Source organism: Condylura cristata, unplaced genomic scaffold (genome assembly GCF_000260355.1).
Source record: "Condylura cristata isolate star-nosed mole 26May11 unplaced genomic scaffold, ConCri1.0 scaffold00008, whole genome shotgun sequence".
NCBI classification, from domain to species: Eukaryota; Metazoa; Chordata; class Mammalia; order Eulipotyphla; family Talpidae; genus Condylura; species Condylura cristata.
Genome location: NW_004567109.1, coordinates 36,153,858 through 36,166,191, shown reverse-complemented (window position 1 = coordinate 36,166,191; position 12,334 = coordinate 36,153,858). Strand labels below are relative to the sequence as shown.

Here is a 12,334-nt window from a genome sequence, read left to right as displayed (position 1 = left end):
GCCCACTGCTCCCCTCAGCAGTGTACTTCGTCGATCTGCCTGTTCTGTTCCCCACTCTGTCTCTGGTGAAGCCTCTCGCCGCTCCTGAACCTCTGGCCTATACCCCAGTTCTGTATGCACAAATAAATCTTTAAAAAAAAAAAAAATTCTGCTTTTTGGCTTCATTTCTCACCAGTCTCCAATATCTTATTTTTCTTTGCTTTTTTTTGGTAACAAAATATCTTCAAAGGGTTGTCAAAGATCATGTATTTTCTCTGAAAAAGTACTTTATAAATTATGAAAATCTTCAGACATACAAATATTTCTTCATACTGCTGGTAATCTTCTTAATAGTAATTCCTTGATATGTAATATCGAGTGCCTGTTAAATTTTCTTGGTTATCTCATGAATAACTTTTTATAAAAACCAGGATTCAAGGCCTCCCTGGTAGCTCAGGGGTTAAAGCTTCAGCATTATCAAGCTATGGCCAGCCACTACTGCATGATTTTGATCTCCTGCTAGGGAGCTGACTCACATGGTGCAGCAGACCTGTCCTATCTTTCAGTAGATCTCCTTGTTCTGCTCCCCTCACTGTCTCTGCTGAATCCTCTCACCTACCACCCGTACTTCTCCCCGTCTCTAGCCTATTTCTGTTTTTATATGCCTTAATAAATAAAAATAAATCTTAAAAAATAAATAAATAGTAAAAAACTAAAGCAGTCCCACCCTCCTCCCCCTTAGTTGAGGAAGAATTGACTTTTAATATAATAGTTTCAGGTGTACAACATAATTTTGTATTTGTATATATTGCAAAATGGTCACAATAAGTCACTATTCAATTTCAAGTTTCTTTTTTTCTTATGAGAACTTTTTTTTTGCTCTCTCGCTTAACTACTTTCAAATACAGTGCAGTATTGCAGACTACAGTTGTCATGCTTGACATTACAGTTCCAGGCTTACTTTGTACCTTCTGATCTCCGCCACCCATTTTGTCTACTTCCATCTTACCCCCTTCCTTTGGTTACCAGTAGTCTGATTTCTACATCTGTGAGCTTATTGTTATAGATTCCACATATCACTATTAGTGAGATCATGCAGTAACTGTCTAGTTTCACTTAACACGATACTGCCAATATCTGTTTATATTGTAGTTGGTAAGATGTCTTTCTTTTTTGCTGAATAATACTCCATTATGCTTATATACACCTCATTTGTTTTATTCATCCATTGATGGACACTTAGATATAATTTGAATTATATCAGGTAAGTGCTGAGAAGCAGAATGTTTGATCATATGGTAGTAATATTTTTACTTTTAAAAAAGATTTATTTTATATATGCATACAAGAATGGGCTGTAGGCCAAAGGTGAAGGACTAAGAGGATTCATCAGAGACAAAGTGGAGAGCAGAGGAGGAAGATCTATTGAATTAACACTGCTGAGGGGAGCAACAGATGAGACAGGAGATCTCCTGCACCATGTGGCGTCAGCTCCCTGCCCTGAGATCAAACTCATCATGCAGTGGCTGGCCATAGTTTGATAGTGCTGAGACCTTAACCCCTGAACCACTATTTTTAATTTTTTGAGGAACTTCCATACTGTTTTCAGTAGTTACTGTGCCAATTTATGTTCTTACTATCAGTACAGGATTTCCTTTTCACCAATACTTGTTATTTCTTATATTTTTGATTATAGCTATTCTTACAGCTATAAGGCAGTATCTTTTTGTGGTTCTGATTTGCTTTTACTTTAGATTGGTGATTTTCAGTATTTCTCATGTATCTCTGGCCATTTGTATAACTTTTTTGTGAAAATGTCTATTTGGATTTGCCCATTTTTGCATCTCCCTCTTCCTTTCTACCCATGTCTGATGCCCACCCACCCTTCTTTATAAAGGTACCGCTTACTGAAGCAGTGGATCCAGTGGATTTGGAAGAATATCTCATTACTCATCCTTTAGCTGTGGACTCTGGGCCTTTCAGGGACTTGATTGATTTCCCCCCAGATGATATCGAAGTTGTTTATAGTCCAAGGGACTGCAGAACCCTTGTTTCAGCTGTACCCGAAGAAAGGTAAAGAGCCATTCACCCATTTTTGATTTTAGTCTGCCTATAGAAAGTCTACATTCTATTATTAATTTAAATCTTATTTCTTGTGGTAGAGGTGTTTCCTATCATATGAGAAGGAACTATAGCAACCAATTTCATAAACATGAATTTTCTGTCTAAATTACAGACTTTTTTTCTTTTATAAAATAGTGAAATGGATCCACATGTTAGAGATTGTATAAGAAGTTACACAGAAGACTGGGCAATTGTAATCAGAAAGTAAGTTACATATTTATTATATACTTAAAAATACTTAACAGACTTTGTAAGTGGATTAAGATAGATTACTAATAAGACCTTAAAATTCATTAAAAACAATAGCAAAACAAAAACGTTTGTCTATACATTCTTTTTCCTTTTACTTATAAAACAGTGTTTGTGGGGTTAATACCTGTTTTATCAAAGATCATTAATAGCTAGTAATATATGGTGATAATAATTTGTAGTCTTTCTGTAAGGAATTCATGAGCTGATATTGGTGAATAATTTCTTAAAAAACAGTCTTTATTGAGATTCAGGTAGTTAATTTAATTAACTTAATTGTAAAAAACTTTTTCAAATCAAGCTGTTGAAAGGTCTCCGCCCTTTATTAATTGATCTTTCCTTCACTGCTTATCTAATCAAATAAATATTTGTTTAAAATAACGGTTAATTTTACCAGAAAATTTGCTTTTCAATGGCCTGTTTAAAAATTAAGTTTGCTTAGGAAATAAAATAAAACTACTTTCTTAATTTACACATGAAGGAGTAGATTTACTTCTCGACTTATTTTGTTTTTCTGAAGGAAATATGATGGCTGAAGTGGCAAGGAATTATATATTGAGACAATTCAATTTTTGGAATTGAAGTATATTAGCAGTAGTGATGTATCTTTTGCTCTTTGTTTTGCCCTTATGGTTTCCTTCTTATTTCACTGGGCTTAATATTGTGTCAAGCATCTCACTAGGGGATACTGCTGACTTGCTTTTTAGTTTTAATTTGACCTAATAAAAACACAGTCTAGAAGGCTTTATAAATAAGAGCTGTTTTTATGAACGTAAAATTTTGATAAGTATTTCAATAGCTAGGTTTAGACATTACTGAAGAAAACTTTTCTATTAGGTAATTCAAAAGTGTTTACCTCTATGCATTTATATTGGAAATTTGTGATTAGAAACCTTAATAAAAAGATGTTCGTTGTGAAATATATTTATCTCAGAATCATGGCATCTGCTACTTCATTCTAATCACATGGCTGTTGCTAACCTTGATTTAGACTGAAGGTAAGACAATTAACACTTAAGGTTAATTACTGTGCACTGAGAATTTTATTGGTTATTTTATAATTATATATAAAGATGATTTATATTTAAGATGATTAATATTTAAGATTATATTAAAGGTTATTTATATATAAGATTCTAACAGATATGGAAACTGAGGCACAGAGTAAAGTAACGTGCTCATAAAGTTGGGTCGCCAGTTTAGAATCCGAGAACTCAGATTTTATAGCTTATATTTTTTTCTGTTAGACTAGATATTACTTAATCTGTAGTGGTAAATAGAAGATAAAAAGAGTGCTTTTGATGGACTAAAGTGTCCTTGAAAGTTACAATAGATGTACTTGGAATATAAGAGAAAACACAGTACAGAGTAATCTAAAGAGAAGATATATACAAAAGCTATAGTAGTATGTTCAGCTCAGAAATAATGACTAGACAATGGAAGGGAGACCTGAGATAACTGTTAGACAGGTTACTTTGTAACTACAGCAGTATTTGTTGCTTTTTTTAAATAAAGATTTATTTTTTAAAGATTTATTTATTTATGCATACAAGAATTGGGATACAAGCCAGAGGTACAGGGGGTGAGAGAATTCACCGGAGACAGAGCTGGGAGCAGAACAGGCAGATGTACTGAAATACACTGCTGAGGGGAGCAGCAGGTAAGACAGGGGGAGGTCTGCTGTGCCATTTGGGTCAGCTCCCTGGCTGAGGATAGAACTCATGCTGCAGTGACTGAGATAGCTTCATAGTGCTGTGCATTAATTCATTGTGCTAGCAGGGAGGGCCCCAGAAAGTACTTTATTCATCTAACAAATACTGACTGAGATTTGTATGTACTAAGTACTGTGCTAAGCAATAATGACACAGAAGTCAACGAAACTAACTCCCTGCCCGTGCCGAAAACTTGTAGTCTAGTTGGGGATGAGGGTGATAGAGAATAAACAAATACAGATAAATATTTAGTACTTATGATGGAGGGTAAATCTTGTGGGGGAAAAAGTAGGGTGAGGGGAATGAAGGGAGCCAAGAAGAGGGACTAAATTTTCTGCTTGAAATAACCAAGCAAGGTGCCTTGCTGATAGATGAATCTGAGCAAAGACTTAAGGAAAGAAAGATACAGTTATCTGGGGAAAGAATATTTTAGACAGAGGGAAGAACAGTATAAGGAAAGTCTCTATATTTGAAGCATTCTGGGAATGTGCACGGAATAAAGAAGAGGCCTTCTTAGCTGGAAAAGAATAAATGAGGGTGAGAATGCAAAGACAGGAAGGCATAGAAAGGGTTATAACGAGGGGTTGGATGGATAATCATGTAGAGCTTTAGCATAGCAGTTGGTCCGAGGAGAGAATAACATCAAAAAGAGTATTGAGAACTGAGTTATGTTAACTTTTTTCAGTGCTCTTGAATTTCATGCTGTAAATTTTTTAGAAAGTTAATGATGCAGAATACAATGTTATTTTGGTTTATTAGAGCAATTTAGATAAATACCTTTACAAATTAAGGGACATTTCATGAAAGATTAAAACATCTGCTTCTGAAAAATACCTTTCATGTTACGATATTTAAGTATTTTAGTTCTTTCAGAGGAAAAATGCTTTATTTTACATGTGAATTTTAAAACATGCTGTGATTGATTCCTATCATATGTGTTTTATTTGTTTCTTGAATTGGCAGATAGCAGGACCCATGTCATTTTCTGGTAATCATCATTATTTTTACTCCAGTTAAAAATTTCTCCCACTTTGATATATGAATTGTTAAAATAGTAATTCTTCTTTGATCTAAATGTCTCTACTTGATATTTTTGGACATAGGGTTGGCAGGAAACAAGGTTACATTAATTTGAGTTATTCTTAGCTGTATATGACAAGTCTTGTCAAAATTTAATACAATACATCTAATTATGTGAAACAGGTTTTGCTCTTACTGTTTTTCATTTTAAAAGTCTGCAGTTAAGTTGTTTAAGATCTTACTTGATTTTATGCATACAAGACCAGGGGTGTAGGCCAGAGGTACAGGGATAGGTGCGCAGTGAGAGGATTCACCAGAAACACAGTGAGGAGCAGAACTGGCTGATTGACTGAAATACAATGCTGAGGGGAGCAGCAGGTGAGACTGGAGAGTTCTGCTGGCACCATGTGGATTAAAGGTCCCTGGCTGGGGATTGAACTCATATTGCAGTGGCTGCCAATAGCTTCATATTGCTGAGACTCAACCTTTGCACCACCAGGGAGGCCTCTTGTGAAGTGTCTTCCATACTTAATGATACACAGCAAATTTATTTGGCTGTTTGAAATTTTAAGATTGAATGCTTTATACATGTTTTGCCTTTTAAAAATTTATGTTGTTATGAATGCAGTATTTTCTTCTCACTCATTTTATTCTTTAACCTGATTTCCCAGCCTTTCTTATTACTGACCAGTTCTTTGAATTGAAAATGCTACTAATTTCTATATACATAGAGTTGTCATGAAAAGAATGTGATATACTTCTGGAAACTCATCATCTGCTCTCTAGTTGGATCAAGGATCTTTAAATGGGAGTTTTCTTAAACCTTTGGTTATATGTTTAGCACACTTAAAACTGCTAGAATGTATCCTTATAATTAACTATATTTCTTATAAGGAAACAATGGAGAGAACAATTAGCATGATTATGATAAAAAAAGTTGTTAGATTAAAAATGCTGATATTTAACTCTTTTGTTGTATAGGTATCATAAACTGGGGACAGGATTTAATCCCAATACATTAGATAAACAAAAAGAAAGGCAAAAAGGTTTGCCAAAACAGGTCTTTGAATCTGATGAAGCTCCAGATGGCGGCAGCTACCAGGATGACCAAGTAATAACTTTATTTTTAAATAGCTATAAGAGGTTATTTTTAAATGTTTTATTTTTCCCATTAATATAGTTATACTCATTTTTACATGACAGGATGATCTTAAAAGACGTTCAATGTCAATAGATGATACTCCAAGGGGCAGCTGGGCCTGCAGTATTTTTGACTTGAAAAACTCACTTCCTGATGCTTTGCTTCCAAATTTACTTGATCGCACACCAAATGAAGAAATAGATCGTCAGAATGATGACCAAAGGAAATCACACCGTCATAAGGAACTCTTTGCTCTGCACCCATCACAAGATGAGGTATAGATATTTGGATAGAAAGAAACAAATGATTATTAGGATAAATTTTTTAAGAAGTATGAATTGTGTATAGTATTAAAATAATGTAGGGGATAAAATTTAATAAAACCATAGCTATATTTTTTATAAGTGAAATAAATACACATTTCATACTAGTGAATTTATTATTTATAAAGAGTAACTTCTGTGAATTGAGTACACTTATAACTGAAAGAGTTCTATTAGAGTATAAATAGGTCATTCTTCTGTTCAATTGTAGAGACCAAAGGTATTAGATTAACATTAAAAAATTAGATTTTTTAAATTAAATTAATTAAAAAATTCATAAAGGTTTGAAATGTTAAGCATGTACAATTTGGTGTTTGTCAATTTATAGGAAGAACCAATAGAACGACTTAGTGTTCCTGATGTACCCAAAGAACATTTTGGTCAAAGACTTCTGGTAAAATGTTTATCACTCAAGTGAGTATTTCTTTTACACTATAGCTTTTATTTTCTCGAATAAGTTTTGAGTGCTATTTAAAAAATGCTAATACATTTTATACTTACATTTATGTCCTTTTGAGTAGTATTTTCTTGTGTATATAATTTTAAATGCTACTAAGCATTTATTGTTTCATATGGGGCTTTAGAGCATTTGTTGTTCACACGTAAAGGTGACACTTTGTCATAGCTATTCAGTCTCAAAACTTGTAAAACAATTTCTTGGGAAATATAAAGACAGAAGACTTTTCCATAAAGAACTGTTACATGGTAAACTTAGTTGTTTTTTTTTTTTAAAGATTTATTTATTTATGCTTACAGAACTGGGTATAGGCCAGAGGTGTGGTGGGTGTGAGGATTCACCAGAGACAGAATGGGAAGCAGAACAGGCAGATCAGCAAAGTACACTGCAGTGTCAGGATCAGCAGAGGTCTGCTGTGCTATGTGGGTCAGCTCCCTGGCCTGGGATTGTGCTAGTGCTGCATTGACTTCAGAGAGCTTCATAATGTGCTTTAACCCATTGCACCACTAGGGAGAGCCCCAAACTTTGTTATTTTTAAATAATTAGAAGTATATATAATTTTTCCTTTTTAAAAAAAATTGTGACTTTTGATCATTGAAGTAATATATCTTACATTTGTATTATGTTTTACAAAATATTTTATTTCATGCTGTCTTCAGAATAACTCTGTGAGGTAGACACTATTTGCATTTTATGAATAAGAAAACCAGGACTCAACAGGATTCAGTAGCAGAGGCTAACGGCATGCCCTTTTTATGCAGTTAGTAACTGTTAAACAAACTATACTCTTTTTATTATTTCATGTTAATGTTACAGTTACTTATTACTTCTGACTTAAACAATAATTTCAGTTTATAAAGCTTTCTAAGAGAAACAGCTCATAGGGAGAGACCACCTGCTTATATAGACAACTTGAGAAGTTTTTTTTCCTTTGAAAGATAAGAGTTTTATATATTTCATTGGGTTATCCAGAAATCTGTTAGATTTAGCATACCAAGTCTTTTCAATGTATGGACATCTTACATCAGTGCTTACTACTCATAATTTTTTCCAACAGCTTTATAAATGATATGACTTGCAATTTACAAGTTCACCCTTTTGAAATGTACAAGCCAACAGTTTTTGGTATATTTTTAGAATTGTACAGCTCTCACTATTGTCTAATTCTAGAACATATTCATTCCCAGAAAGAAAATATATTTTAGTTTGCTTAGGATGCCATAACTAAATACCATATACTTGGGTGGCTTAAACAGAAATTTATTTCTCACAGTTTTAGAGACTGGGAGGTCTAGATTAAGTTGTTGGTGATATTAATTTTCTGGTGAGGCCTCTGTTCCTGACTTGCAGATGACTTTTTTTTGCTATGCTCTCACATGGCCTTTCCTTTATTTGTACATTGAGCAAGAAGTCTCTGGAGTTGCCTCTTTTTCTTATAAGATGCCAGTGTTGTTGGATTAGGCCCTTAGCATTATGCCCTCATTAAATTTTTATTATTTGCTTTTAATATTCAAAGTGGCAGAGATGTAAATCTGTTTCAATTTTGGGTTTTGTGGAGAGAAAGATAGGAAACAGGCAATAGAGAACACTCCTAAGAATTTATAACCATAAGCTTGCATACTGTCTGTGTGGCTCAGAAAACCCCAAAGAAATTTGTAGTTTCCAGTGGTTCAAGATTTGTAGTTTCCCGTAGTTCAAGATTTCCACGTTCCTGGAAAGCCATACGTCAGTGTTTTTTTTCTGGAGGAACCCACTTTTCAAATGTAGACTTAGAAATATTTCTGTAGATAATTTGACTTATAGGAACAGTCATGCATCACTAAACATGGCAAAATAAACCACTGACCTGCAAAGGACTGATATTGACTGATCTGATTTAGAATATAAAGTATCTGTCATACATTAAAGTAAATAAATATTTTTAAAAGGTTGCAGAAGAACAATATACTGAGAATCACTAGATTTCTGAAAGATCCATTTGATTTTAGCAATATTATCAAATTTAGGTATGATGAACACAAATTCGGTAACTAAAGAGTGAACCAGAGAAATGGAATATAGAACTGAGCAAATATATATGGAGACTTTTACAAAGAAAGACATAAAAAGATATGTCAGCAAAACTTTCAATTGCAGCTACAATATTGGGATAACTTAGGAATGAGGGAAAGCAATTATTAAAGAAATAATTAAGATTTATCACATACGGTGACCCTCAGTTCAAGAACTCCAGAGATTTACAGGAGGGATAAGCATGCCTCAACTAAGTATAGTAAAATATTCACACTACCAAAAACCAATTGAATATATAATGGGGGAAGACAGAAATGAAATAGGAATGTAAGCAGATAAACTATAGTTAGCTCAACAGCTAATTTATCGAAAGAACAATGGGAGCTGGATATATTGAATGACACTTTCTCTATGTTGAAAGAAAAAACTATCAATCATAAAGCTTATACTCAGTAAAATTATTTTCCAGGAAACATTCTTGCAATTGTTTTCTTGCATTCTAAATGCCTTAAAACATGATTTTCAAAGTTGCAATTGTTTGTTATTTTTCTTAATTCCATTGACTGGGTAGTTCTTGTAATCTGGATTGATTTAGCCAGATTCATCTAGGAGTTTTTACCCAGATGTTTGGCAGTTGCCTTAATGTCATCTGGGAATGTATCCTTGCTTCTTTCATTATCCACTAGGCTAACCTGGACTTGATTGTGTAGTGGTGGAAGAGTTTGCAGCAAGAAGAGGTTGGAATTGTAAGACTTACCACCTTGGATTGGTGTTCTTAAAATATATTTATTTGTCAAAACAAGTCATAGACTAGCTTAGATCCAAGGGGTGGGAAAATAGATTAATCTCATAATGGCAGTATATGCAAAGAAGTTATGTTCATTTAAAAAAAATCTATAAATGATGAATTAATTTTTAGACTGATAAAACTGAGACTGTTTCCTGCAAGTTTAATCACCAAAGTATAAAATCTAAATGAATTATTTATGGTGAAAGAGATCATGAGCAAATAAATAGAATATGTGAAAATAAACCTCAGTGCTCAATAGTCTATTTTATGTAATTAAAACAGCTGAAATAGAACAAAAAATTTAACACAAAATATAAATTAGTGGGTGACAAGAGTAAAGCATTTTAATTTTTTTTTGGGGGGGAAGATAGTACAGATATTAAGCGATAAGAGGCTATTTAAGGTAAATATGTTCTTTAAAGTTTCTTGAATATCCAGTACACAGATGTAAAACTAGACAAACAAAAGGAAAGCACTGGTTTGAAAGAGGAATCTTCTTTGACCCAAAAAGAAGGTAAAGACAGAAAACACCTGTAAAAGTTTTAGAACGATGAACTTGAGATACCAGAAATGAAACTAGCATCGGCCTTCACAATGAGTGTAAATTGACTATACTCTTCATATATAAAAGATAGTTTTATTGCATTTTAAATAAAATAGTTATTATTTTTTTAAAGAAGACTCAGAAAGGCTGAAAGTAAAAATAGTCATTAAGTATTAACTATTAAGACATAGCTGGTGAATATTAACTAAATATTATAGTAGGAGGTTTTTCAAAAATGTGTTTATTTTATTTAATGTATTGTTTGCATCATTCTTCATTTTTTTTCTTATCTCCATTGTAGTCCCTGTGTATTCCTACCACCAATTCATCTGTGTACCATCACCATAGTCCCTTGTGCTCTTTCTACCTGTTTTGATCCTACATCCTTCTTCCCCTCTGCAAATGACTCTGGTTTATAGTTGTCAGTTAATTTTGTTTTTTTACTTTATTATAGTTGTATAGAAGAAGGTTTTATATAGGGATTTTATGATAAATTACAAATAGGGTAGTTTATAAGTCTGAGCAAGCACTTAACTTTTCTCTTTGATTAGTTTTGTCTTACTTCAAGGTGACTTAACATTTATATGAAAATGCAAAGGGCCAGGAGGCAAAACAGTTTAGAAGAACTTCCTAAAGAAAAATCAACCAGATATCACAACTTATTATAAAAACATAATTAAGACATTATTGTATTGGCACAAAGTTGGACAAGTAAATCAGTGCAATCCACACGTTTATGGATTTTGATTTACAATAAAAGTGGCATTATAGACACCAGGAAAGGGATAAGATTATCATTAAATTGGCAAGACAGTTGGGTAGTAGCTGATTTTCTGTCCCTTTTTCTTTCTTTGTCTATCTCACTTATCTCCCTTGTCCTCTTCACTCTGCCTTATAGGCAGCATATACCTGACATATGTGTGACAGAATGTTCATATCTAAAGTGTATAAAGAACTATAGATTAATGAGGAAAAAGACAAACAATAGAAACATGGTCCAAGAGTGGCTATCCCAATGATCAATAAACATGAAGAGATTCATAGTAAAATCCAGTGTAATATCACTTACCCACTGGAGTAACAAAATCAAAAAGACTGACAGGATTATGTTACGTTAGCTACAGAATAGGTTCTGTAGGGTTTGACCCATGTGGACATTATTGCCAATAACCCTATTTTGGCTTTTGCTAAGAAAGTCATTAGTAGGAAGTCAGAGTGTGGAAAACAGTGAGATTAGGTTGGAGTATTTCTTTTTCTTACCCTGTTCGTGATAAATCACATTTATTAATTACTTTCCCAAAGCTCATAGCTTCTGGGAAAGACCCTTCTATACAGTTTGTTCATCAAACTTTTTAAGTTTTGATGAACACTTCCATGTTCTGTATATCAAGGGTCAGTAATGATTTCCTACTGATAATGATAATTTCCAGCAGGGAATTGCATGCTTTGTAGCTGTCTTTCCTAACTTATGTTCAAATTTTTATAAACGGCTCTTTATCAAACCCTTAATCCAATGCAAATATGCTGTCTCTTTCAAGGACTTTGACTTGACAATTTCATATCATATTCTTATGATACAAAATTGAATAATGTAGAATAAGAGTTTTTTACTGTCTCAGCACTATTGACCTTTTTTTCTGGATAACTTTTCTATTGGGCAACTTCTCTGCAATGTAGAATGTCTAGCCACATTCCTTGCCTCTACCCATTGAATGTCAGTGATACTTTTCTAACAATGATAACCAAAATGTCTCCAGATAGTGAAAGAATCTTTGGGAGGAGGGGCAAAATTATTGTCTCTTATGACCACTACTCTCGAATTTTATTTAAACTCACATAATTGTTTTATTCAGCAGATATTTACTGAATGTTCACTATATATGTCATTGTTCTTGGGAGCGAATAAGACAATTCAATTTTATTATGAAATAATCTTTAGCATATTCATGTAATGAAAGTGAGTAAATCAACCTTAATATTTA

The 12,334-nt window shown here is 33.3% G+C and overlaps 1 protein-coding gene across 8 annotated transcripts in view; it reads left to right on the top strand.

Annotated features, from left to right (window-relative positions):
• Positions 1–12,334, top strand: part of DOCK7 (dedicator of cytokinesis 7) — a 150,543-nt gene that overhangs the window by 20,447 nt on the left and 117,762 nt on the right. For all 8 annotated transcript variants that reach the window (XM_012722270.1, XM_004679070.2, XM_004679069.2 and 5 more), the window contains exons 3-7: positions 1,877–2,052; positions 2,239–2,307; positions 6,066–6,195; positions 6,288–6,500; positions 6,877–6,962. In XM_012722270.1, the coding sequence (XP_012577724.1) occupies positions 1,877–2,052; positions 2,239–2,307; positions 6,066–6,195; positions 6,288–6,500; positions 6,877–6,962 (674 nt within the window). The remainder of the gene's footprint in view (positions 1–1,876; positions 2,053–2,238; positions 2,308–6,065; positions 6,196–6,287; positions 6,501–6,876; positions 6,963–12,334) is intronic.